General features: G+C 39.5%; 1 protein-coding gene across 2 annotated transcripts; it reads left to right on the plus strand.

The window, feature by feature from the left end:
- The first annotated feature begins 8 nt into the window (after nucleotides 1–8).
- On the plus strand, nucleotides 9–25070 carry LOC113666506 (DNA polymerase zeta catalytic subunit). Of its 2 annotated transcripts, XM_027182297.2 has the most exons (34): nucleotides 9–356; nucleotides 2257–2331; nucleotides 2601–2682; nucleotides 2781–2865; nucleotides 2989–3100; nucleotides 3769–3866; nucleotides 3942–4046; nucleotides 4181–4265; nucleotides 4863–5059; nucleotides 5187–5276; nucleotides 5974–6087; nucleotides 6497–6662; nucleotides 6861–10112; nucleotides 10337–10376; nucleotides 10803–11921; nucleotides 12005–12136; nucleotides 12751–12949; nucleotides 13274–13722; nucleotides 13923–14183; nucleotides 14746–14828; nucleotides 15147–15308; nucleotides 16091–16148; nucleotides 16310–16389; nucleotides 16486–16555; nucleotides 16862–16969; nucleotides 17949–18058; nucleotides 20852–20966; nucleotides 21742–21879; nucleotides 21972–22162; nucleotides 22350–22457; nucleotides 23465–23584; nucleotides 24060–24126; nucleotides 24287–24448; nucleotides 24537–25070. In XM_027182297.2, the coding sequence occupies exons 1-34, from the start codon at nucleotides 19–21 to the stop codon at nucleotides 24675–24677; spliced, it is 8712 nt and encodes a 2903-aa protein (XP_027038098.2). In that variant the 5' UTR covers nucleotides 9–18; the 3' UTR covers nucleotides 24678–25070. The 2 variants fall into 2 exon arrangements, 1 of the variants encoding a protein (XP_027038098.2); XR_016188953.1 differs by lacking the exons at nucleotides 17949–18058; nucleotides 21972–22162; nucleotides 22350–22457; ... (2 more) ...; nucleotides 24287–24448; nucleotides 24537–25070.
- Nucleotides 25071–26151: the final 1081 nt, after the last annotated feature.

Raw genomic sequence — 26151 nt, forward strand, 5'->3', positions numbered from 1 at the left:
TGTAATATGTAGGTAATAATGTTTTCTATGCGAATTGTTAACAGCGATTTCTACATCGCCGACCCAGTTCCAGAACTCGATGTTTGTAACTCCAAATTTCGCGAGGATACTTCGACAACTGTAAAAACCAAGGTTCCAGTTATTCGTATTTATGGAGCTACTCCAAGAGGTCAAAAAACATGTCTCCACGTCCACGGTATCTTCCCTTACATTTACGTTCCGTACGATGGAACACAGCCGACAGACAAGTACATTAAACAGTTTGCAACTAGTGTGGACTTTGCAGTACAGGTTGCTCTCGGAAAAGCGTCTTCTTCTCGTCGGCATGTCTACGAAATCACTGTTGTGAAAGGAACGTAAGTATAAAAAGTGTACACAGGATTACCGTGTCCTTTTCATTTATTACTGGTGTGTAGTCTTGGCTCGACCTTCTGCATCTCAGTATGTATTTTCTCCACACAGTTCTAAACACATTCCCTAAGATGCTGACAAGGAGAATTTGTTTCAAAATCAGGATCTTCCTTAGTTAATGATCATTTTCATTATTCTCATGACCTATTGTTTGATTCAGGGGTGATATTGTTAGGAGAAATTAGAAGCTAGTCATTCTAAGGGGTTTAAGGCTAAATTAATTGATTAATGGTGAGGTGTCATGTGGGCCCTACACTCTCCTGCCTTGGACTTGTTACCCTATGTTGTAAAAAAAAATTGGTGATTTAAAATATCCTAACAACATAACCTGTTGCTACTTTTTAATGAGATGCTAGCATTAGACCTGTCTTAGTAAATTCTGAGCCAAGTTGGTTATAGTTTACACAGTGAGGCAAGTATATGAATTATTCTTATTTTATTCTTTTTATTTTACTCCTTACACTCAACAATTTTTTTAGTTTGAAAGGTGTGCAATAGAGTTAAAATTAAGGCAACAAGGTGGCCCCATAGATACAGTTTCCTTTTACTCTAGTATGGAAGAATTTTCTCAAGATCCCTGTATGAAACTTAGAGAAATGGGGCAGCCACTCCTATAAAGATAGCCAGTTGGCCATTTGCTAGCATTAGACCTGTCTTAGTAAATTCTGAGCCAAGTTGGTTATAGTTTACACAGTGAGGCAAGTATATGAATTATTCTCATTTTATTCTTTTTATTTTACTCCTTACACTCAACAATTTTTTTAGTTTGAAAGGTGTGCAATAGAGTTAAAATTAAGGCAACAAGGTGGCCCCATAGATACAGTTTCCTTTTACTCTAGTATGGAAGAATTTTCTCAAGATCCCTGTATGAAACTTAGAGAAATGGGGCAGCCACCCCTATAAAGATAGCCAGTTGGCCATTTGACCCCTAAGAGTAACTAGCATCTGATATCTCCTTTCAATATCACAGCTGAATTACACTAAAAGGTCACAAGAATGAAGGAAATAAATACATACATACATACATACATACATACATACATGACCTTTATTTAAGTGTCTAATCGTTCTAGTGCCTATTGGCACTAATTGGGGACACCTTTAAGACTAAAAAATCTAATTAAAAACTATGAATCTTAAAAGCAGGAAAATAACATTATTCAGACTAAGTACTCTTCTACACTTTAAAACTAAGTTACAATTTTTACTCTATAACACTTTGTAGCAGGGTGCTGAATTCACAATGTAATATATGAGCTCGGACACTGAAAATGAATATGTATAAATATGCATACGTCAAGTTAACCTAGGCATAAGCGACATTCACTCCCACATCCTTCAAGAAATGATGTTACATCCTTCTTACGTATAGTTGTCCTAAAAGTTGCCAAAGTTTCAATATTTCTCTCTTCCTTGGAACTTTGGCAACTTTTCAAGGAAGAGAGAGATATTGCCAAAGTTCCAAGGAAGAGAGAAATATTGGAACTTTGGCAACTTTTATAATTTTATAATTAATAATTTTAATAATTTTATAATTAATACAACTTTTATTTTTATATTAAATAATCACCAACTAAAGGAGCTCTTGATTTTTGAACAAATTCTCCATGTCAGCACCTTAGGAAATGTATAGAGAACAGTATGGAGAATATGCATACTGATGTTTGGGTGCAAAGGGCTAAAATATGAAGTCAGATGCCCTTTGTACCACTTGCAATAAAGCAGATTGCTGAATGATTGTCATTGTAATTTTCTGTTTCTTGATTCAGATCCAGTATCATTAAACACTATACTGGGGCTCATCCCAACATTAAAATTTAATTAAAATTCATCTTTGCATTTTAGACCTTACTATGGTTACCATGAAGGCGAGAGAGATTTCTTGAAGATTGTCCTATACAATCCATTCTTGGTTACACGGTAAGACAACGTTAAAGTCAGTAACATGAAGCTAAGCAACAGTACTCTAGAGTAAAAAATTGTCTTTTCAAAATGCAGATTTACTTGTAAACCTTTCTATTTGGAGATGTGCCTTTTTGGTCTTTTGCATAACCTGTTCTTCTTCCTATTCACATGTATCTGTAAAATGTCTGGTCTTATTATATGCTAAGCCTGGTTATTAACAAAGTCGCTAATTCAAGTCTCATATCATTAGTAGTATTGCCAATTATGCTGTGTTCAATTTACAGGGTTGTCAGCCTTCTTCAGAATGGAGCAATCATGAATAAAGTATTTCAACCTCATGAAGCTCATATTCCATATATGTTGCAGGTAATGTGACATCATGCATCTTGAGTATACTTTACATGCCTAGTGTTACTTTATATGTTAGCTGTGTCATGAAAAGTTACTGAAAATTTTCCATTTAGTTTTTTATGGACTACAACCTTTATGGAATGAACCTGATTCATGCCTCTGGTGTCAAATTCAGGGCCCCTGTCAGGCTCTTAGCAGGTATGTATGTTAAACACAAAACAAGACTTTTTCAGCTTGCTCTCAATTTTGATAAGCCCCAATGGCTAGAAATAAATTGGTTAGGCAGAAAGATTGATATTTATTTTATTTTATTTTTTTAAGGGGAAGCTGAAACAATTCCTTCTCCATCTAGCAAGAAAGTAACATCACCTCTACCAACTCAGATATATTCTTCACCTCTATCTCAAATATGGGATGAAGAAACTGTATCCAAGTTAGGCATACTTTAATAATCATCGCTATCATTTCTGTTTCCAGTTGTACATCTAGGGGGTTGTGATTAAAAGTTGGAAGGCGGCTGAAGTCTGCCGGCAGTTGGACCATTTTGTGCCTGCTTTATTGTAAACTGTGATCAAAGACACAAAACAAGTATTTTTTTAACTGATTCCAAAACCAATGTCTAGCTCACAAAAGCTACATGTACTCAAATATGCCCCAGAATGCTGGAAATCATGTTCTAGAGAGTTTCAATTTTCAAACTTATCCAGTGAACTATCCCCTTAAGACCCCTAGAGGGGCAAGTTACTTTGTTATGTGACATGCTTGCTATGAAAGCATGGTTCAGTTTAGTCACCAACTCAGTTCTAATTACACACCTAGTGCAATTTCTAATGACAACCCTGCTTCCATCTCTTGCAACCACCATTGTAATCTAGCCCCTACTTTTCCAATGAAAAACTGCATCAATAGCTACTTGCTCAATGATGGCAAGAATGAAACTATGGGAGACATTACCTTTGTCATCACTGTAGTACTCAACAACTTCAAAACCTGTTTCCAAAGAGTTGAAAACAAGAAAATTGTGTCATATTAGTTCATCTCAATTTATCTAAACACAAAATAATTTTATTTACTTACTAAGTACTGGTATGTTTGTTCTAGGGACTTGGTTTTGGGGTCCAACATTGAAAGACTGAGCTTCTGTGAATTGGAGGCTGACATGCTGGCTTCTGACATCCTTAACAAGCTGGAGATAGGAGGTATCATCTACTCATGGAGATTAACACAGTTTCCCCCACCACCCTAACAGACAAATATTACTTTTGTTCTCACAGTCAACATTGGTTCTAATCCTGGCTTAGCAGCCATTTGGGAAGATGAACAGCAACGAAGAAGAGAGGCAAATGAGTCTTCTCACATCACTGCCCCACCATCAGATGGTGAGAATGTATGATTTGTATTTATGTTAATATACTTGTCAGTTAATGCATAACCAAAAAAGCAAATTTAAAGCAGTAGCTCAGAACATTTGTTAGTGTCTGCTTAACCTTTGCATATCTTTAATTCTTTTCAGAGAGACACCTCATCCAGGAAACTGAGACAGAAAAGAATTTCAAGGAAAGAATCAAAGAAATTATAAATGAACGAGATGTGCTGATGTAAGCATAGCTTACTAGCTACATTTCAATAATGTAATAATTTCATTTTGGGAGATGCATTAATATATTGAAAAGCCCACAGGACTCTTGATCAAGTCAGATTTGGATGTAAACTTTTCCTTCATGTTCTTGTTTTTTTTTATTCTTACTGTGGTCTTATACCATATCCTATACCAGTAGATAATCTTTTGACACCTAACAAAGACTAGCATCTAATTTCTCCTTACAACATCATTCCTGAATCACACACTAAGGTCACGAGAATAAAAGAAATGATCACTAACAGAAGGAACTCTTGATTGCAAAACAATTTCTTCGTGTCACTACCTTTAGAAATGTATCGAGAACAGTATGGAGAATATGCATACTGATATTAGGGTGTAGATGGTCAACTGCACAAGAGTGATTCCATCCTATAGCATCAAGCTTTATTACAATTTTTTCAGCACTTACCACAATGTTGCAGACAGTTTTTAAGAGTGTATTATAGGAGTTTGTTGAAAACAGTGTGCATTTATAGGCTGCCATTCAACTGTCAGCCTTAATTTTGACAATTTTAAGTTTGACAGTTTGATTTAATGTTGTTGATTCAATCAGACAAGGTCAAATGGGGAAACTAGGACGAGAAGCATTATCTCCAAAAGAACTTGCCTCATTTCAAGACTCCATCTCATCAATTGCTGCATCTCAGAAGGATGCAGCTCTCAACAATGATTCTTTAGATGCAGATGCTGTGCTACAGTTGCTGTCTCAACAGGCTGATGAATCAGTAGCAGCTGCAGAATCATCTCAAGGTAACTACTAGAATGCATGTGATAACCAGTACATGATGTACCAGTACCTTGCCAGCTGTTAAAGTTACTTGTGATGAACTTAGGGTGTTACTAATTAGATCTTGTTGTAATTTTGGTCAATTTGTAGTAATCATTGATGAAGATGAACCTGTTGTAAATCAGAGTATTGTCCATGAAGTGGTAGAAGCATCACAGAGGTCTTTTTCACAGGAACTTTGTAAGTGTATGTTTCTTAAGAAATATTTTGTAACAATATGATACCATGTCGATAAAAGTTGGTAGAGACCCCTCAAGCTGGGGACATTTGGTACTGTAGGACCATTGGGACAAGATACTACTCTTGTATTAACGTTGTGAGTAGTCTATCATTTGTTAATTTACAGATAATATAACTACTGGCGACTTCATCTTAGGCTAACTGTTATTAACCCTTTAACTCCCAGATCAAATTTGTAATTCTCTTTAATGTCAAGCATACAATCTTTATAATTTTAGTTCAGAGAATTTAGAATTGGATCAACTAATTATCCCCAAATTGATATATTTCTTTATTCTCACCACTTATCTGCTTGATATTGTATTGATATTGTTAGGAGATATTCTGTCTTCATCACTCATGGGAGTTAAAGGGTTAATGCCATTGCAAAAAAGGTCTAAAAACATTCAGACGAGTTCTGAACCCCTGCCCTTCCTCTCCTATTCGGACACCTCTACCAACTGAGCTTAAAAGTCTAGAAGAGACTAAACTAAACTGGCAAAGAATGTTGTTTATACTGTTTGTCAATTAAAATTCTTGTAGCTTCTAGTTTGGATCAAGAGATGGTCAACATCTTGGCAAGATGTTGCCAAGATGTTGACCATCTAAACTGGCAAAGAATGTTGTTTATACTGTTTGTCAATTAAAACTCTTGTAGCTTCTAGTTTGGATCAAGAGATGGTCAACATCTTGGCAAGTTTAGCTGAAGAACCCAGTCAGCCGTGTGCCAGCCAAAAAGCTCCACTAAGTCAAAGTGTCATTTTGGATCAAGGTACGATTAAAACTGCACCAATTTAAATAAAAACGAGTTTTGGCGCGTTTCCACTGAATGTAGAGCCAAAGCAGATATGTGATAACATCTCCAAATCAGTGTAATTGTTAAATAATTCAAGGAACAATTGACAGAATGAAGAATTGGCCAATTACTTGCCTGAAGCGCGGGAAAAAGTGACTGACCAAGTCACTGATTGGTTTCAGTTTTGCGTCTGATTGGTTTAGAGGATGGTGGGAATTTATTAGACCAGTCATGGAGAGAAGGAAAGAGAAAGCAGAAAAAACTCACACCCCTTTTAATGCGCCACTGAAATTGCTCTTTCGGCTGCCTTAGATTAGCGTCTAAGTTTTTCCCAGTGTGAATAGCTGTACTCAAACATAACAATCTGAAATTTTTTTTCGGGCAGGAGATGTGCCGTGTGACGAGGAAGCTAATGAGGATGAGGAACTTAGTGAGTCGGAGGAGTCTATTATGATGTCACAGAAGGTCTGGGACGATATTGAGCCGGCACTCTCGGCGGAGACTGGTGATGACCGGGGCGATGCACAAGACGGTGACAATCAGTATGACAGGTGGAACTCTCTGATATTGTCTCTAAGCTCCAAATAACACTACTTCAGTTATCATACAATTCCTAAGCCAAAAAATATCTCGATTGTTTTAATTCTGCTACTCCGAGACCCTTTAAGGGTCTTGCTCAGTGTTTGGCTCTACAGCTAACAACCGCTGATCAAATAAATGAAGAATACATCTTTTATTTTCCCTCCCAGGCCCTCTCAGTATGACATGGAAGGAATGATGGACACATGGATTGGATCGTTCTTGGGTGGAGACATTCCCCAGTTAGACGGGGCCGCAGATGAAGAGTCTGACAAAAAAGAAGACTTCAAAATACGGGGGGAAAAGAGTACAAAAATCAAAACTAAGAAGAGTTTTAATTCGGATGATAAGATATCAAGGGATGTAATTCAAAACTCAACATTAAATCTCATATCTACTTGGAGAAATGAAAAACACGACAAAAACGAGGAGAGCGAAGAGTCTTGTGGCGTAAATGTTTGGCCAAACGAAAGACTGGCAGTTCGTACGTATTCGAGAAAGAGTATGTCTGTTCCAAAAAATCGAAAGACTCCATCGCTGAACTTGGAAATGGTTGCAATGAATTGTGACGAAGACAAACAGCAGAAGAAAAGTAGAGATGAGTTTAAGTTGTTTCTCAGTGATTCCAGTGATTCTGAAAGTGAAACGATCAAGGAGAGGAATGTAGGATCCAAACAAAATGAAATGATTGTGTATTCTCAGACGAGACAAATCCTAGAAGAGCATAAATCAAGAAGAGCAGAAACTTCTACTTCTCGGAATTGTATAGAAACGTCGCGCGAGAGTTGTACTTCAGTTATAACCAAATATTTTCACAGCCCTGTTAAAAACCCTGAATGCTCGAAAAGGCAAGACGGGTTACACTCGCGCTCTGAGGGAAAGTGTTCAGCACCATTTGAACTCTCTGGGGGAGAAGTGTTACCTCAGTGTTCCAAACAACAAGAATTAAACTTGCGTAAGAGTTCTCTTCGTAAAAGAAAGTTGACAGAGGTTGACCAGAAGGAACATAAACTTGGTAAAGGGGTAGTTACGCGGAGAGCAAGCAAGAAATTGGATGTGCTGGCATCGCTGGGTGTTGTTAGTGACGCCATGAAGGATTTGACAGTGTCGCTGCAAGATATCTCTCATACGAGAACACTGAGCTCGAAGCTTAGTGAGGCCAAACAACGTTTGAGGAAAATGAATGAGGAGTATACAGCTGTAAGGGGGAGGTTAAACAGCCCCATTAGAGAACAGAAACCACTTGTAAATCGATCGCCTCAGCTGAGAAAGAATGGAAAGTCCCCTTTGTCGAGGGCGAAAAGTTCTCCGAGGATAAAAGAAGAAAGATCGAAGAGGTATGGAGTGATACCTGTTATGATTGAAAAGTCGCCCAAAAAGAGTCAAGTTGTGATTGACAATCTGGTCCCTGATACCAATCGTCCGCTTACGGAGACTTCATCTCCAAATCCTTATTCTGCACGGAATTTAGGCCCACATGCCTGCGATTATACCGATCCTAATATTAATTGTGGGACGGGACAAGCCTCGTCCCGAAACAGAGCGCAAGTTATGGAACTTCTGTCCTCTCAGTCAACTACTTCTACAGTAGGTAGCATAGAAACATCCTCTATACCCTCTGTCTCGTCCCGTGCACTGACCCTTAAAGCTGATAGTAAGCTTAGAGGAAAGTCCCGCAATGAAACGAGACAAGTTTTGTCCCTGCGAAAGAGAGGGCTGAAGCGAAAGCGTATGATAGACACAGGGAAAAAAGAAATGAAGCCAAAACCATCGAAAGACACGTCTGGTATAAGGAAGAAAAGAAAGCTCTCTTTTACACTCAGCAAAACAGATAAAACTTGTCTTGATGATGGGAACGGATGTGACAAGGAAACCTCGGTGACATCAGCAGAAAATTGTTCCGTCAAAGACTGCAAATCCGTTAGCGAGACAGACGACTTTATCTGTGAGACTCAACTTGACAATGAAAATAACAGTAGTTTTTTTCGCTCTGAAGCTAAAACTAAATTTGCTCCAAACACTGGTTTGTTGGAAGGCATTACCTGTATACCAGCCAGTCCCATTGACTCTGACTCGAACGGTGATTCTGTGAGTAACGCTGAATCGTCAACGGCCTCTACTGAGTTGAAACCTCTTACGTTGCCGGCTCCATCTTGCAGTAAATTCAATGATTTTGCAGATTCGTCTGTGTCTAGTGAAAATCGGGGCGGAGCGTTTGATAACGCGTGTGACAACTTAAATGGCTCACTACTTTTATCTCAGGAACTGTTTCCAAAAGAAAGAGATACGGAGTTATTAGCTAATGCACTTTTTAACATGTCTCTTCCGTCGCCTTTGCCATTAATTCACGAATGTTATTCCCCTCCATGTCCGTCTTCGCCATCTGACGCCAATCGACTTTCACTGAATCAACTTAAAAGTGAAGGGAACCTGGTGAAACAACAGCAATTTTTCACTGTAAATAGCGACGTTGTTAACGAAGACGAAGACAGCGTTTTAGGAGACGGCGGAATATCTGCATCCTCTCTGAGCAAAGTTAATCGCACTGAATATCGTAGCACGGCGGATGGTCCGTCGCGCGCAAAGTTGTCGCTCCTAGAATCTGGTCCTCAACTCGGAGAGACACAAACTACATTTGAAAGTACTTTCGTGTTGCATAACGACCCGCAAGCGTGCAGACATGTTGAAAATAGCTACAATTGCTCAAATGAAGTTGATCTGGAAATCGTTGGTGAATCGTGCAAAATCCGTGTGAAGAACAGCGAGTCGAATGCCATTTCCTCAGTAGAAGGAAATGTAACAAGGAAAGAAAAGGATTGCATATCAAATTTAGGGTCGACAGTTCCCGAAGAAAACTCAACTGAAAGTACTACTAACCGTGTTACATGGTCAAATACATCAGTTGCTGAGTCAAGAGGACTAGAAGCAAAAAGAACGCTTCTGCTGCGAGCACGCGCGCCTGACTTTGTTGAAGCAGGAGAAAAAGACTTTGACCCAGGAGAGTTTGTGTTGAGGATGAATGTGGCAGAGAACAGTTCGAATGAATTCCAGCCAGTAGAACAGTGTAATCCGCAAAACGAAGAAATGGAAATTTGTGTGGAGGTCGATGGTAGAGATAGACCATTAAGCACAGGAAACCCGCTTAATTGCCACTTTGCCGCTGAACTGCATGCAAAACCGGGCGGAATATACAAAAGCAGCAAGGACAGTGCAAATGCTCCACGGAGTGTCTCTGATAGTTTGTTACTTGAATCATCTAAGAGCGACAGCTTCAAGTGTAAAAATATTATTTCCATTGAACCTTTAAAGCGGCCACCTTCATCTGAAGAACTTTTAAACTCGCTCAAGGATTATGGACTTCCTCAGTGCAGATATCAACGGCCTTTTTGCAGTGACCCAGATGACGTCCCGTCGTGCCCTAGGTTAGTCACGCGGGTTTCCTTATATTTTCAACGCTTCCAGTGGCCAGCAGAAGAGATTTACTGAATGAGTTCTGCTCGCCGGATCACGCCTGGCGTGAATTCCTTCCAAAATTCCTATAGCACTTGAATTAACAGTCACCAGAAACCTTGTGAAATACTTGTTAGAACTTTAACAAATAAGAAAGTATCGATTCATTACGTTTTCTTTTTTTTCTTTTTTTCAGGGAAGTAGGCGGACGAATTTTGAGAATCGAATCAAGAAAGGTTAGCTCAAAGACGTTTATCATCGTTACTATCGTCATCATCATCAAATATTACTAGTATTGTTGTTATTATTATCTGCATTTTCATCATTATTATTAGAATCAGTATTTTAAAAAAATTAGTTGAAAGCCTTTAGCCAGTGGGGATGGTAAGATTTCTCTTAGTACACGAGGCCTTAACTATCGGAAATATCAACTTTTCACTGCTTTTGTGACCGTTTTGTGATGCATAACCGCTGTAAAGTGTAAACTTTTGTTCAATTCAGAAAAATTTTCTTTGTCTTATTTAATCTTTTAAGTAAAACATATCTTTCTAATGGGTAGTTCTCTCCACTTCGCCAAAATTTGTGAGAGCTTTCCCTTAGGTTAGTGAGTAATACTACAAAAACATCTCCTAACCAGACCTATTTCACATTTTTTCTTGAAGGTTTCAAGCCTTCCAGAGTTTGAATCGGCAGGTTCTTTGCCAGGGTTGAAACACTGGAGATTTGTGTTATCATCAGCTCGCGAATTTAGCCTTCGTGATCTTGGCCAAACCATCGAGGCTGAAGCAGACTTTGAAAAAAATGTCCAGCTGAAGATTGCGTTAATGGGAGACGGAGATGTAGTGGTAACACCATGTCGAGGCCCGCCAACACCTCAGGCTGTTAAGGCCTGGGCAAGAGATAAAATGGCCCAACGTAAACGGGGAACGTCTTTGAAAAAAGCGGAACAAAAACAGGAGACATCGCAAGATGGAAATTTGGAGAAAGTTGTGACTAAACAGTTATCAAATCAAACTAAAACAGTTGCAGACGATTCAAAAACTTTAAAATTCGAACTTAATCAAGTCATACAGAAATCATCTCCGCCAAAAATTCCTCCAGATAAAATCTCCACCGGGTCAGGCGGGCTCGTTTTAAAAGATCATGTAAGTGTTCCTGTGCAAAAGCAAAAGGTGCTTGATGGTATTGATAGAGATAAAAAGACAGATGTCATAGATCTGTCCGATTCTTCAAGTCCTGCCGAAGTAACTAGTCCCGGCAGCTTGTTCTCGCCAAACGAGGAGAAAATGTGTACACTAGCGTCAAGTTTTACACAAAATGGAAAACATAATCTATGCGAAATTTCAGGAACGCAACCAATAACTATTAATAGGAGCCTAGGGTTTGCTGTTTACGATGAAAAACTTCATCAAGCTGACAATGTTACTACAGAAACAAACTCGCCGCCTAATGTAGTCACGCAATGCAAGGCAGGCACGCCGCCATCAAGAATTTCTCCAGAAGGTACTCCACAGCTCAGTCCTCTCACCATAAAGCAACTATTATCGCCGACATTCCAAACTCAAGATTTCACCTTTTCCGCGCCTCATCACAGCACCCCGGTGGCTACAAAACTTGTCTACGGCCTCCAGTCACCCCGCTGTACTCCAATCTCAGCCGCTACTAATGTGAAGAGTCTGGAAACTAGTCCCCAGAATCCTGTGAAGAGTAGTACCGGTCACCAGGCCTCCTCAGACCAGACACCTTCTCTACGGCAGCAACTGCTGGCTAGCCAATTCAAGGTATCTCTTTTTCTTAACTTTTCTTTGGGATCAATTCTTCTGGAAAATTATTTTATTCTTCGTTGCATTTCATTTTCTTGTAGTTCGTCACACCTGGCTTCAAACCAAGGTGCCATTTGCCATGGAGCTCACAGATCGACGGTCCTTCTCCCAACAACACCTACGGGTTCAAGGTTTCTCAGATCAACCTCAAGGACACCAAGGCCCTCCACGAGGTAAAAGCCACCATAAAGTTAGGCTGTGGTTTTGGTTTGATACTGTCTTTGTCTGGAGTTCCAAAGGATTGAAAGGATAGGATATCTAGGAGCTTTCTCACTGTTAGAGCAGGTTAAATTTTACTTGCATCTCCTTTGAAATCTGCGTTAACCCTTTAGTGACTGATTTCTGATTTCTCCGTACAGTATCACTGTTGAATCAAATATATATGTCATGAGAATAAAGGAAATGATCACCTATTTCAAGACGCTCCGGATTGTCAAATTCTCCTCGTCAGTTCTATTGGAAACGTGAAGAGAAAAGTGTGGAGAATTTAGATGTTAATGTTTGGGTGTAAAGGATTAACCTTCTCCATCCTAAAACATCCTTCTTGGTTTTGTTTTATCCAAGATACGCATACTATGAATATTTTATCACTCACAATAATATAAAAGCTTAGAAAGGTTATTGTTGCGATTCACTTATGTACGTGTGTAGAATTTTGTCATTCTGCACCCTTTTGATAGAGAACGTCTAGATATTTACGGGCTTTCTCGTATTGCTTTAAATTTCATTATGTGTGATGACATTACAAGGACACTGAAAGAATAATTTTTCTTTGTTTGTTTTGTAGGTACAACATTTGACACTGTTTAGTTTAGAGCTTCATGTAAGAACAAGGCGTGACATGAGACCAGATCCTGAATTTGACCCCATCTGCGCGATTTTCTACTACATCCAAACTGACACTCCTCTTCCTTCTGGAAAAAACAGAATTACTGGAATCATCTGCGTGGACCCAGAATCTGCCAAGATTTGCAGCTGCACAACAGGTGAGTGTACTATTCCGTAAAAGGTGATTACCCTACCTATAAACAACGAATGCAACAAAGTTGTAACGTGGGTGCCATTTGAAACAAAGATCACTGAAACTTGAAAACATCCTAAAATTACGAATATTCCAAATCTATAGCTTTAAAAGTTTTAGATACTGGCAATTTACTTAATTCACAATAACATTAACTAGCATCACCTGAGAATTTCCGAGAACTTTCCGAGAATTTTCCGAGAATTTTCTGAGAATTTCCGAGGATTTCAAACGCGGTGTTGATTTTATTAGCTAATGGTAAATTAATCTGAAGTGTTTTCTCTACCAGAAAACAAAGAAGCAAGTATTCCGATCACCAACAACACCACACCAGTTTCGCCGTCAAACCAGACGATAGTATCGACCTCATCAAGAGCTACACAGAACACCAAGGCGCCTCATCTGAGATCTTTATTATCTCGGTCAGGAATCACAGATCATGATATCCAATATGTAGCCGAGGAGAAGGATCTCTTCCCTGCTTTGATCAGAATCATCCGCAGATGGGACCCTGACATTTTGATAGGTTTCGAGATACAAATGTTCTCTTGGGGATTTCTTTTGGAGAGAGCGCTGGTCTTCGAGATCGACTTTTGTAGTTGGTTATCACGCGTGAAAGGTTCGTCTTCTGACTGTAATATGGACGCTGAGAAAGACGTCTGGGGTGCTGCGCATACCTCTGAGTTTAAGATCGCTGGACGCATAATTTTAAACGTCTGGAGGCTCATGAGACACGAGGTAATGCGGGGAAGTAATAAAAACAAATAAAGCCAACTTAACACTGCTGAAACAATTTTAGCTGCATATATATACACATATTTTCACTCTTTCCGCTCATTCTCCGTGTCGGCACCTCAGGAAATGTATAGAGAACATTATGAAGAACATGAGTACTAATTTTAGGGTTTAAATGGTTAACTAAACCATTTATTTCTTAGGCAGCCCTGAATAGCTACTCATTTGAGAACGTAGCATTTCACGTTCTTCACGAACGAATACCGCTGTACTCGTTTCGCACGCTGTCGGACTGGTGGGATCAGCGAACGTCATTAAACCGCTGGAGGACCGTCGATCATTACGTTACGCGTTGCCGTTGTAACGTTAGGATTCTGGAATCCTTGGATTTCATTGGTCGAACCAGTGAATTGGCAAGGCTTTTTGGGATCTTGTTCTTCTCCGTCATATCTCGTGGATCGCAGGTATTTTGCAACAAATGAGGTTCTATGCGTGTGAATACCTGTCAAAACAAGTAAGTAAGTTCATAAGCGTGGCAAGACGTGTTGGCCTGATGGTCAGTGCGCTGAACTCTGGTTCGAAATGCTGGGAGGTAACCTAGCAATGGAATGGTGTCCCATCCAGGGGGGAGAAGTAATACGCTTAGTAGCTTCATGCTATGGAAACCGGGATAAGCTCCGGCAGGATGGGTCACTCGGCTCTAGTGCAGTACAGACTTAACCTACACAAACAAACAAACAAACAGCCACCGGAAAAAAAGAAAAAAAAGGGGCTAAATCTCGAGGTTAGAATATACAAAGTTACTATGCACTAGTTTAAGCCCAGAGCTTTACACGTGAATTAGATTTCTTCTTCGATAGTAGAACAAATGCAGTAACTCATACTAGTAATTATCTAAAAAGATCTAAAAGTATGCCACGCACAAGAAACCTCATAAAAAATTGGATTCGAAAAATGATGACTCCGCGATGTGATGGCTTAAATGTCCGAAACAATCCATTAATTTTTCTTTTTCTCTCGCTTCAGTATCGTGTGGAGTCTATGATGCTAAGGATAGCAAAACCAATGAACTATATTGCAGTTTCTCCCAGCATCGAACAACGTGGACTGTAAGTTGTGCTAGTATGTTTAGGGCCGGTTTTATTACAAAGTTCCTTCAAGTTCTCAAAGTAATCCTTGATTGCTCTGTTTGTCTGTCATTGGTCCAGAAAACTCGCGCCACTTTCTCTACCAATCAGATTGAAAACTAAAGACAACCGCGACTTGGTCACCCGCGCTTTCGGCAGTTGGCTTGTTTTTAGTTCTCATGGATTCTTAAGTGTATTTCCTTTCTTGTTTGGTTTTATAACACCCATCGAAAAGCGCTCTGTGAATACGGTTTTAACTGTAAGTTATCCAGTTAGTTTGATACAATCTCTTTTTTTTAGTATGCGAGCCCCAGAAACAATTCCTTTGGTAATGGAACCGGAATCCCGATTCTACAGTGATCCAGTCCTGGTCCTCGATTTCCAGTCTCTGTATCCCTCAATGGTCATTGCATATAACTATTGTTTCTCCACCTGTCTTGGGCGAGTCAGTTGTCTGTCGGAGTAAGTAAAAAGTTAGGGAAAACAAGTATACAAAGCGTTTCAAGAAATAGAAAACCACCGAAAATCGGTATCTCCTTCAACAACCCGTTGAAAATTACTATGGAGACAAAAGTAATTATGTACCGTCTGATTATGCTTTGCATAACCATGAGATCTTCGCTGTAGTTTTGTTCAGTGTAATCTTTGTTTTCTACTGAATAAAGGGGGTAATGATTGAAAAATGACGCGCCTCTGATGGACTGAAAACGGGTGAAATGTTCATGTAACACGAGTGCAAATTACAAATAGCGCGCGTGCGGTCAAAATTTCGTCTGTCTTGACTTTCTGTGATGCTTTTTCATGTAAATAATTAATAAGTAATAACATCATTTCTCGTGCAATTTGGTGTAAATAAACCCTTGTAAATTTTTCAAGATTACAAATTGCACTCGCCCTACGGCCTAGTGCAATTTTGTTGTCTTTGAAAAATTTACTCGTGCTTCTTTACACCAAATTGCTCTCGAAATCATATTCAGCCTCTACTAAATTTCTTAAGTAACTGTAATGCTGGGTCAGTGAGGGTGTTACAAAATAATTTGGTTCTATCAACTGAGTTAACAATGTAAATTGCTCACCGTAAAGACAGTCTAGACTTTCTAAGTCTTTACGATGGCCAATTACTTTGTTTTTCGAGGTTCCTTTGCCTTAGGGTAGACTCTGTTGTCGTCGACCACATTTCTAACCAGTACTAGCATTGTGAAATTTGTACTAGAAGGTGCTTCGTTTTTGTTTTTATTTGGTAGGTACGGTGAATTCAAGTTTGGTGCCACCTCTTTATGTGTTCCTCCAAGTCTTCTGAGAGTAAATATACTTTGTCTTTTGTGTTGAACTTCGTTGTCCACGATTTGTTCCCGTTTGTTCTTTTGCAGCGTTTGGAATACTTATTTGTGCCCTTTTTTAGCCCTGGAAAATTTACTGACGTTCTTTTCAAACTTGTCTTCAATTGTTTTCCTTTTTTTAAGAAACTTGAGGGTGACATACATGTCTCTCCAAATGGTGTCGCTTTTGTCAAATCTAACATAAGACGGGGCGTTCTTCCCAGGTAAATAGCTCGCTTGAAGTCATTTGCGAACATTTCCTTAGAGACTCGAAGGCAGGTAATAAGAAGTCTCAACGTACGATCTCTCTCTTCCTTTAGTATGTTGGAAGAGATCCTTGAGACACGAATCATGGTGAAGGCGTCAATGAAGAAATGGAAATCAGACAAGGTGAGGGGTTTTCTTTGAGTGCATTTGGCGTTGGAGATGTTAATGTGTTAGGCGGTTGTCTCGTTGTCTCAAAATGCCTTGAACAGACCACAGGCAAATCAGTGTCGATTAAAAAGAGAATTTATTTTTGTAGCTTGAATTCCACGAATAACTGGATGTGTTTACCGTCTCTTACGGCGCCACGCCTCAACTTTAGTGTAATGTATGAGAGTAGCGTCGAGCAAGTGAAATCAAGTGATCTTGATGTTCTGTTGATTCTTTGAGAGAATTTAATGAATTTAATAAATGTTCTTCTTTTGTTCTCAGGCTCTCGGGCGAATGTTAGATGCTCGTCAACTGGGCTTGAAGCTGATAGCAAATGTGACGTTTGGGTACACATCTGCTCATTTCTCCGGCAGGATGCCGTGTGTAGAGGTGAGACGAAGGAAGGAAAAAAAAACAAAAAAAGAAATTATGATTACTTTAACAGAAAGAACTAACGCTGACTAAACAACAATGCGTTGCAAAATTTAAGATTTTCTCGAGTCATTGGATGGCATGTTACGCTACTGAGAATCCTTTCCAACACTGTCATCTTGAAACTAGTTGGGCTTGAAACTAAAAGTGTGACGGACGAATGACTGCTTTGAAGGGTCTCTCATGAGTGAGTCCTTGGGTAGAAATGAAGATGCGTTTGTTAATCAGGGGTTTCATTAAAGCCGGCTATTGGCGGTCTAACACCGCTTAAAAGACCTCTTTAGTTTCGCTTTACGGTCCCTTACCGGGCACAACCGCATTTTTTACGTAGGGGTTTCGTTAAAGGCGATTTTATTAAAGCCGGCTACTGGCGGTCTATAACATCTCATAAGACCTCCTACCACTGTTTATTCCACTTAAAAGCAGGCTCTCGTGTTTGGGTTTCGCCTTTCCGAGTAAAACCGCCTAGTACATCATCGACAGCCGCGTATGGAAAAGTTATTGAAATCACTTGTTATGATAGCCGAAATGATCATGCTCTGTAAAATGTTTACACTTTCAAGAAAGAGAGTACATAGGGGAAAAGGAAAGGGGAAATGACGTAGAGAAAATTGAGTAACGATTGAGGGACTGAGTGATCGAGAGAAGAAAAAAAGGAAAGAGGACAAACGCACCATGACAAAGATCAAAAGAATAGGAACGAAGCCGACTAAACTGAGCGTGAGAGCGAGCGAGAATGTAAGGGGAGGAGCGAGTGAGCGTGGGAGCGAGCGTGGGTGGGTGGGAAATACTCACGAAAGAACAAGTTTCCATCGGTAGATCTATTTCAAGTCAGTGGTTTTGGTGACCTCATCGACGTAAAAAGTCATCCGCAAATTTCCACATAATCCTTGATTTGAACTCTACCTTTATTAAAACTGCTTTCTTCTCCTTTTAGATTGGTGACAGCATTGTCCGTAAAGCGCGCGAGACGCTCGAGCGCGCAATTGACCTCGTGAACAACACTCCTCGCTGGAGCGCGCGTGTCGTGTATGGAGATACTGACAGGTGATAAAGCTCACTGGAACTGAGATAAACACATCTCATTTTATTTTTTCCCTGAAGCTAAGTTTCTCTTTTAGAACTGTGGCAACATCCGCCGGAATTTTTTCATCAACACTTTCTTGAAAATATTTTTGTCCCTCCTTGTTTCTTAACATCCTCTAGAATTTTGAGATAAAAACTTGAAATGTTTCCAAGTTTGATTCAATCTTTTAATCCAATTTTATATTGTACACAAGCTAGTAGTTCAATCCTTGTGATGTCCTGACATTTGCTCGGGCTGCTCTGCATCAAAGCCAACGCAGCACTGTAGGATTTCCCTTGAATTAGCGCACGTTTTTCAAAATTACGAAATCGAATTAAAAATACGTATCATCGTGCAGTGGCCACCTATGCAGATTTTTTGCTTCCTAGTGAGTGTGGGAAGTAAACAAAACAAAGACAATTTTCTACTAAAACGATCGGAAAAAAATTCAATTTCAAAACAGAGAGGGCTAAGGTGGTCTGAAAAAAAAATCGCTGATGTGGATCAAACTGTTTGATTTTTTAGTAGAAGCTATTAACACGAATTGTTTCGGGCTGAAGACGGTGAACTTCGATAGCGTGATCACCGCACTTATCTTCGGATCGATGCGCGATGGCTGGATATGAATTGAGTGATTTAATCGTGGATTTACCGCATTAATCGCATTTCTTTAAAAGTATTGATCGAGTGCGTAAGTTATGGATTATTCTAAGAAAGATAATGTATTTGCTTTCTTAAGATTCCGCACGCAAGATACTCTTCTTGAAATATTAAAGTCCTTTTCCTCTGTCACGTTTTGTAAATATTACTTCCAGCTTTCATAGGAAATGGTTTTCAAGAGAAGAACTTCCTGAATGGTTATTCAATGCAGGAGAATTTTAGAATCATCATCGAGACTCTTGAAATATTTTCTTGATATTCTTCTAATGAACTCTTATTTTGAAAAAAATGTTTTTTGGGAATTCACGCGTATCCATTGCGTCAGTTCAAGAAATACGCTGGCTGACTGATGTCTCGTTGCGTCGTTATTGACTTTTTGAACGGAACGAGAGAGTAACAGATAAGGTTTAATGAGAAGAACGCTGTCTTTGCATGTCCATTATGTCTTTGCTGGGAAGAGAAAAAAAGAAAAAAACGTGGGGAAACGTGAAACGAAAAATCACTTCATTTTGCGTAGTGTTCCGAACGTGGAGCAATTTTTCAAGAATTTCCCTTTTGAATTTGCGCTGTTTTTGCCTTTTGTGTTGATGAAGTTTTGAATGTCGATAAAAAGCTGTATGGATTTTTAGACTGTTGTCCATTGCGTCCGTACAAGAAATGTGCCGGTTGCCCGATGTTTACCTACGTCGTTATTGACTTTTTAAACGGAACGAGAAAGAAACAAATAGAGTTTAATGAGAAGAACGACGGCTTTCCACATCCGTAATGTTTTTGCCGGGGAAAAAAATAAACGTGGGGAAACGCGAAACGTAAAATCGCTTTATTTTGCATAGTGTTGCGAACGTGAAGCAATTTTTAAAACTCTCCCTTTTGAATTTGCGCTGTTTTTGCCTTCTGTGTTGATGATGTTTTTAATGTCGATATAAAGCTGTCTGGAGTCATAGACTGTGGTGAAATAAAAAGAGATTCCAAAGTATCTGAGTTACGAAATGTCATTAGTGAAGGCAACGCCTGAGAAAAAAGGCGACTTGAAATGAACTTTTCTTTTCCTTCACAATTTTGAGAGTTACTTAAAGTTTTTACCTTTTCTTTTTTACCTTCCTTCTCTCCTTTAACACAACATGTGAATGCGGTGTTGAGTTCAGTGTCGAAACTTGAATGATTTGCTGTCAAGACTCCCGTTCTTAGACTTCGCCAAATTTGATTTAAGGTTTTGCATACTACGGCTAGGAAATGTAAAGGTTCAAACGTGCGGGCAGAGCTATTGCTTTACCATTAAATCGTCGCGATTTTCCATTAGTTCCTTGCGTAGTTTAGTATACTCCCTCTCAAAACCGCTCCTCGCGTGTCAGGTCGTATTGTGGTGGTGGACACGCGCATGTTGTTGGTTTTAAGTCGACATACATCAAACCAGTTCCTAACAACACCATTGTCTCTTCAGCGCTCTTGTTTTATTAGTGCATGGCAAAATGTTAATAATTAGAGCCATTATTTTACACGAGTTATCCCAATACGCTCAGACGTCACATCGAGAAGGGACAATTCTAACGTACGCCTTAGAAGAACAAGCCTCTCTCTTTTGGCTGCTCTTCGTCTACCTTTATTGGTGTCAAAATATTGAATATGATCACTTTTTCGGGCATTGTGGCGCATTTTTTGGGCTAGAATAGAGATATTGGCATGTTAAAATGTATTTTATTTCACTCGCACGTGTGCGAGATCGTTCAGACTGGTTCAGTTTTTAGTTTTTCAATGCCTTTTAAAGTGATGATGATAGTAAGACAGTTTGTGTTCTTGGGCATTTATGAATTTTTAGGCCCTTCTCAGAGTTATTTTATATCTCGCCTGGCAGCACGGGCTAACGTGATTCGGACTCGGGTCCAAAACATACTTGTGCTCGCAAACATATACTCTATTGTTTTATGACCATCTTTAAAATCAATGACTTAAGAAATTATTTTAACAGCAAAGTGGATTTGTGAGTGTGAATACAAGCGTACGTATGTATTTTGCCTGCAAAGTTTTGGCGGTAAGCTGGGTTTTACCGCCGAAAATATTAACAATATCGTGAAAAAAAAAATGAACACTGCAATATTTCTGATGTTCTCTTTCAGCTTGTTTGTATTACTCAAAGGCGCCACTAAAGAACAAGCTTTTAATATTGGTAAAGACATTGTGGATACCGTCACAGCCATGAATCCTAAACCAGTTAAACTCAAGTTTGAAAAGGTGTGACGTTCTCGATATTGGCAGGGTTAAAATACTTGTATAGTAAATTTAAGCTGCAACTTCTTTGATTGACAAGTGCTGATCCTTTAAATGGTTTTGAATTTGGAGATGCGGTGGCTCCATGATTTGTGCGCTGGACCCTGGATTAAGAGGTCTGGGTTCGAACGCGGGTCGAGGAATTTTTTTTTTTTTTCTGCGAAAGAGTTCACTCTCAAAATAACTGTGAGCTCTCAGGGGAACCTTCAGTTTACTTGAAGGGAGTGATTGGTAATTTTTTTGTATGTGTGTGAGTACCCTTAGAATGTTCCTCGGCATGAGCTAAAACTCCTTGATTCATTCATTACAGTTAACCTTTACACCCCGATATCAGAATGCATATTCTCTTTACTGTTCTTTGTGCATATGCCAAGGTGCTGACAAGGAGAATTTGTTTCACAATCCATAGCTTCTTAAGTTAATGATCATTTCCTTTGTTCTCTCGACCTTAGTGAGTAATTCAGGGCTGATATTGAAGGGAGAAGTCATGTGCTGATCACTCTGAGGGGTAAAGGGGTTAAAAGTGAATTCCGACGGAATCTCTTGAAGCCAAATCCAAATTTATCACAACGACCAATCATGATAATGAAGCAGAACCACGGGTTACCCATAATACATTTGGCACTCAAATTTTTTGCGCGAAAAGTTTTTATTGATTATTGGTAAATCGAATCCCTGTCATCATACAAGAAAGCTTGCATCAAATTATTTCCGTTTTAACTGTTTGATATCTTTTTAGGTTTATCTGCCTTGTGTGTTACAGACGAAGAAGCGTTACGTTGGATACATGTACGAAACACTTGATCAGAAGGAACCCGTGTTTGATGCTAAAGGGATTGAGACTGTACGAAGAGACTCAATTCCCGCAGTGGCAAAGGTTCGCTATCAGCTTGAATGACTTGTTTATTCATAATTTACTTTTGAATCGCTATCATATATCATATTTTGGCGTTTTACTTTGACCACTAGATTCTCGAAAAGTCGCTGCGAATTTTGTTTGAAACGCGTGACCTGTCCTTGATCAAGAAGTATGTCCAGCGGCAGTGTACAAAGTTGATGGAGGGACGTGTTAGTCTCCAGGACTTCACTTTCGCCAAAGAATACCGCGGCATGAAAAGCTATAAACCTGGCGCATGCGTGCCAGCTCTGGAACTCACGAGGTAAAGTCAAATGGAGACTGAGGAGAGAGTCAAAACGGGGAGTTTGATTTACTTCGGGGAAATGCTGAAAATATGAATCTAATTGCTTTGTCGTAGGCTTTCATTCAGTAATCAATAAATACTGAAGGGGTATTAATAGCTTCGGTCGTAACTTTCATTAACTAACTTTTATTGTTTGATTTAAAAGGCGCATGCTTAGAGAGGACCGCAGATCGGAGCCAAGAGTAAGAGAAAGAGTCCCATATGTAGTGGTGTATGGAAGTCCAGGATTACCATTGATTCAACTTGTAAGAAGGTTAGTGAATGTTACCTTGGAGAATTACTAAACTGACGGCACAAACTTCAGCGTAATTCCAAAATGAATTTCTTCAACGAGCATACGAATTGGAATCCAACTGGTCATTTCCATTCATCTATACACCGTCAGGGTGTGGAGAACTTACACTTCACTCGCTTTAAGGAAAAGAACACAAGCTTCTCTTCCGATGCAATCCCTTAAATTCCAAAATATTTGGCCGTGGTAAACGCCATGCAGAAGTTACGTTTGAGCAAGTGGATTCTAAGCTTTTGGTAAATGACAGTCCCCCACCTGGTCAGCTCAGTTTAAAGAGGGCGGAACTGCAGTGCGGTAGGGCGAGGGTTCAATTCCAGACCAGACCAATACTCAAAATCTTAAAATAACGGAGGAGAATGGGTAATTCTCCTTACTGTCTGTCATAGTTATCGTGACGTTAGTTTAGAGAATTTGGTATTGGATCAACTAATAATTCCCTGATTAATATTTTTCTTTATTCTCATCACTTGTCTTGATATTGTGTTGATATTGTAAGGAGAAATTCTATCTTGGTCACTCATGGTAGTTAAAAGGTTAAAGAACGCACGCTCTTCTTTGAAAGAGTAAGGAACGTAACTCCTAATGTTATGGTCTGGCCTCGTTTCCAAAACTTCCCAATTAGGGAAATCTGCAAAATTCCCTCGCAAAAATTGTAAATCCTTCAATTCAGTCTGGCCAAAGTCCCCCGCAAAGTGTTATAAATCGCATTAGAGCAAATTACTATGGAGAATGCGCCATATAGTTGCATCTTTACCACTATCAATATCTATTACGCTTAATTTATCAGGATAACCCATATTTGGACGAACTAATAATCATCTCGGCTCCAAAGTGAATTGAATAAACTAATCTAATTAAGTATAACCAAACCCAGCCTAGGCTTGCCCGTCACGTGCCACCTAACCATCCACCTGTACCCCCAATTCATTCATCACCTGACTTGTTCTCAATAATTCTCTTGTCCCCAGACCTCATGAAGTTCTCCAGGATCCAGGCCTTCGGTTAAACGCGTCCTATTACATCACCAAACAGATCCTACCACCGCTCAATCGCGTTTTCTCTCTCATTGGCCTAGACGTGTTCACATGGTACATGCAGCGTAATTTGTTTTTTACTATTTAGCCGCAGGAAGGGATTTAACTTGGGTTTCTACTTTTGCGATAGCACCTGTATAGCCACCCAGAGAGCAGGGAGGAGTTGGGGGGGGGTGTGTACTAGCAATACTCCCCTGTTCCTGTTGTCCGGTCCAGCTTGGTTAAATGCCCCCTTCCCTCTCCTACAGCTCAGTTTACAATCCCTGAATTTTCTCTAATAGAACATTTCAGTGACATAAAAAAGTAACTGAAGAGATCCTAATACATTCTGATTATGTCTTGTTGTTCTTAATTTCTGTGAAATGATGTGGGAATTATCTTTTGAAACGGCAGATATCGCTTTCTCTACGTTAAAAATTGAAAATAGAAACAGAACTTGCTGAATAATGTTAGTAGTGAATCATCCAGTTTCTAATTTGTGTTCCTGCTTACAAAGAAAAAAAAACTGAGTTTATTTGAAATTATTTAGGTACGCGGAGCTCCCACGTGTCGTACGGGTGGCGCAGATGCGTTCGGATCCAGGAGAAAGAAAAAAGGTTTATTTCCTTGTCATTATATTCTTAGTACTCTTATGTCATGAAGAAACAGTCAAGAATTTGCTGTTTCTCACATACAAGCCATTTATTTCATCTTGACTAGCTTCATTTCAGGTAAGTCTTGTTTAACCCTCTCTCACACGGCATTTTGTCTCTTAAGGGCACTATTTCTCAATACTTTTCAACAATGGCATGCCCGGTTTGTCAAGACCTTACTCCAACTGATCTGTGCGCCAAATGTCGAGGTATGTCCCAGAAGTCAGCGGTTATACTGACCACCCGCATGCACCGCTGGGAACGAACGTATCAACACCTAGCAGAGGTAAGCTGCCAAGATTGTTGTCACGTGGCATGTTCACTATGTCAATCAGAGATAACGCAATTTTCTAATTTTTTTATTTATTTCTCAGATTTGTCACGGCTGTTCTGGTTCTCGTGATACCAAGTTACGTTGTGTGTCTTTGGACTGCCCGGTATTTTACAAGCTCGTGCAATGTACACGTGACCTGAGGTCATCTGAACATTTCAGGAAGATCCTTGACAGTTTGTAACAACAAGAAGACCCCGACAACAACTGGCATGAGCCCACAAGGAAGAAAGCTGGATCGACGATGTCGACAACAAAAAGGATTTACTGCATCCCGTGTTGGGATGGGTGATGTTTTAATGAGAACACCCGCTTACGAATTGTTGCTTGTCTCTGTTGAGTTTCAAATGGCACGAACTGTAATCTAATTTTTTTTTAGTCAAGAAACTGTGGTTGATTTAGGGAAGACTGACAACAGCAATGATTACGATGCCAATGATAAATGTTAATGAAGCATGATTGTGTTAATAAGATGAAACTATTTTTCGACAGTTGTTTTTCCAAACATGAAAATGACTCAAACTCACATAGGGGAACTTAAGAAACATATAGAAATAAAATAATATTCCGAGTGAGACTGAAGAGTTTATCTTTGGTAATAGTGGTATTATTTTATTAATAGTAGATAGAGTATAAACTATGTGTAATAGAATATCACCCGTTTTCGTTGCTACTGGTTGATCTAAACTATAAAGTGATGGCGGCCACGCCCGCTGCGAGGGTGTGGAGTATAAGTTATCTCTAAAATAACTTATGCAAACATGTATCTGGGGCCTTCTTTTTTGTCTGAAATTAACATAGTTTAGGTGACTCTCCTTCCCCACCCCTCCCTGCTCTGCAGGCACCTCCTCCAAATTCTCCATTGAACTTACTCTCGCTTGCTCTTTCAAAATACTTGGCCTAATCCAGGGGTTTAGTGAGTAAAACGAAGCCTAATAGTAAACAAATGAATAAAGGGAGTGAGTTTCTAAAGAAACTGTGGAGCTGCGTCGGTGGGAGAGTATAACAGGTAATTTAGTGTTAACAACTGAGTTAAAAACGTAAATTGGCCATCGTAAAGAGTTAAAAGGCTGACGTTTTGAGCGTTAGCCGTTTCGAGCGATATGATTAGCTTTTTTTCGCTCAAAATTACAAATCAATCACTCTGACAAAGGGCTAACGCTCGAAACGTCAGCTTTTTAACTCTTTACGGTGGCCAATTTGCGTTTTCAACTCGGTTGTTAAAAGTAAATTTCCTGATAGTAAACGGCGAGTCATTAGGGTTGGGTCGTTATGGTAGGCGGTGCGATATAAATCTCGAAGACAGCGCCTACCTGCGCGTTGGTGAGGATTAATTTAAGTAAGAGGTGCCGCTTGGTTTGGCTCTTTTGTGCCTTGACTAAACTTGTAAAACAGACTTCATGGCCATAGTCAAAACATAGATATTAATTTTTTTTTTGCTCAAAACTACAATTACAAATTACAAATCAAGCTATACAAGGGTTTTTTTAAAGCCAGCTTGAAGTGATCCAGAAGAAGGGCTGCTTCGGTTACGAACTGAGAAAAACTGGGAAATTGCGCCCCCGTCCCCGCCCCAATTAACCCTACAGGTGAATGTCACTGAATGGCCCGGTCATGGTGTTTTCCCCTCCCCACTGATTGAAAAGGGTTCTTTATTT

The sequence above is a fragment of the Pocillopora damicornis genome, chromosome 8, assembly GCF_964200805.1.
Source record: "Pocillopora damicornis chromosome 8, jaPocDami1.2, whole genome shotgun sequence".
Lineage (NCBI taxonomy): Eukaryota > Metazoa > Cnidaria > Anthozoa > Scleractinia > Pocilloporidae > Pocillopora > Pocillopora damicornis.

Excerpts from the sequence above, each read along its gene's own strand:
- LOC113666506 (XM_027182297.2), top strand. The coding sequence starts at position 19 with ATGTTTTCTATGCGAATTGTTAACAGCGATTTCTACATCGCCGACCCA. Across the intron at positions 357-2,256 it reads ATCACTGTTGTGAAAGGAAC|ACCTTACTATGGTTACCATG; the intron begins GTAAGTATAAAA and ends TTTGCATTTTAG. Across the intron at positions 18,059-20,851 it reads GTGTATGGAGATACTGACAG|CTTGTTTGTATTACTCAAAG; the intron begins GTGATAAAGCTC and ends GTTCTCTTTCAG.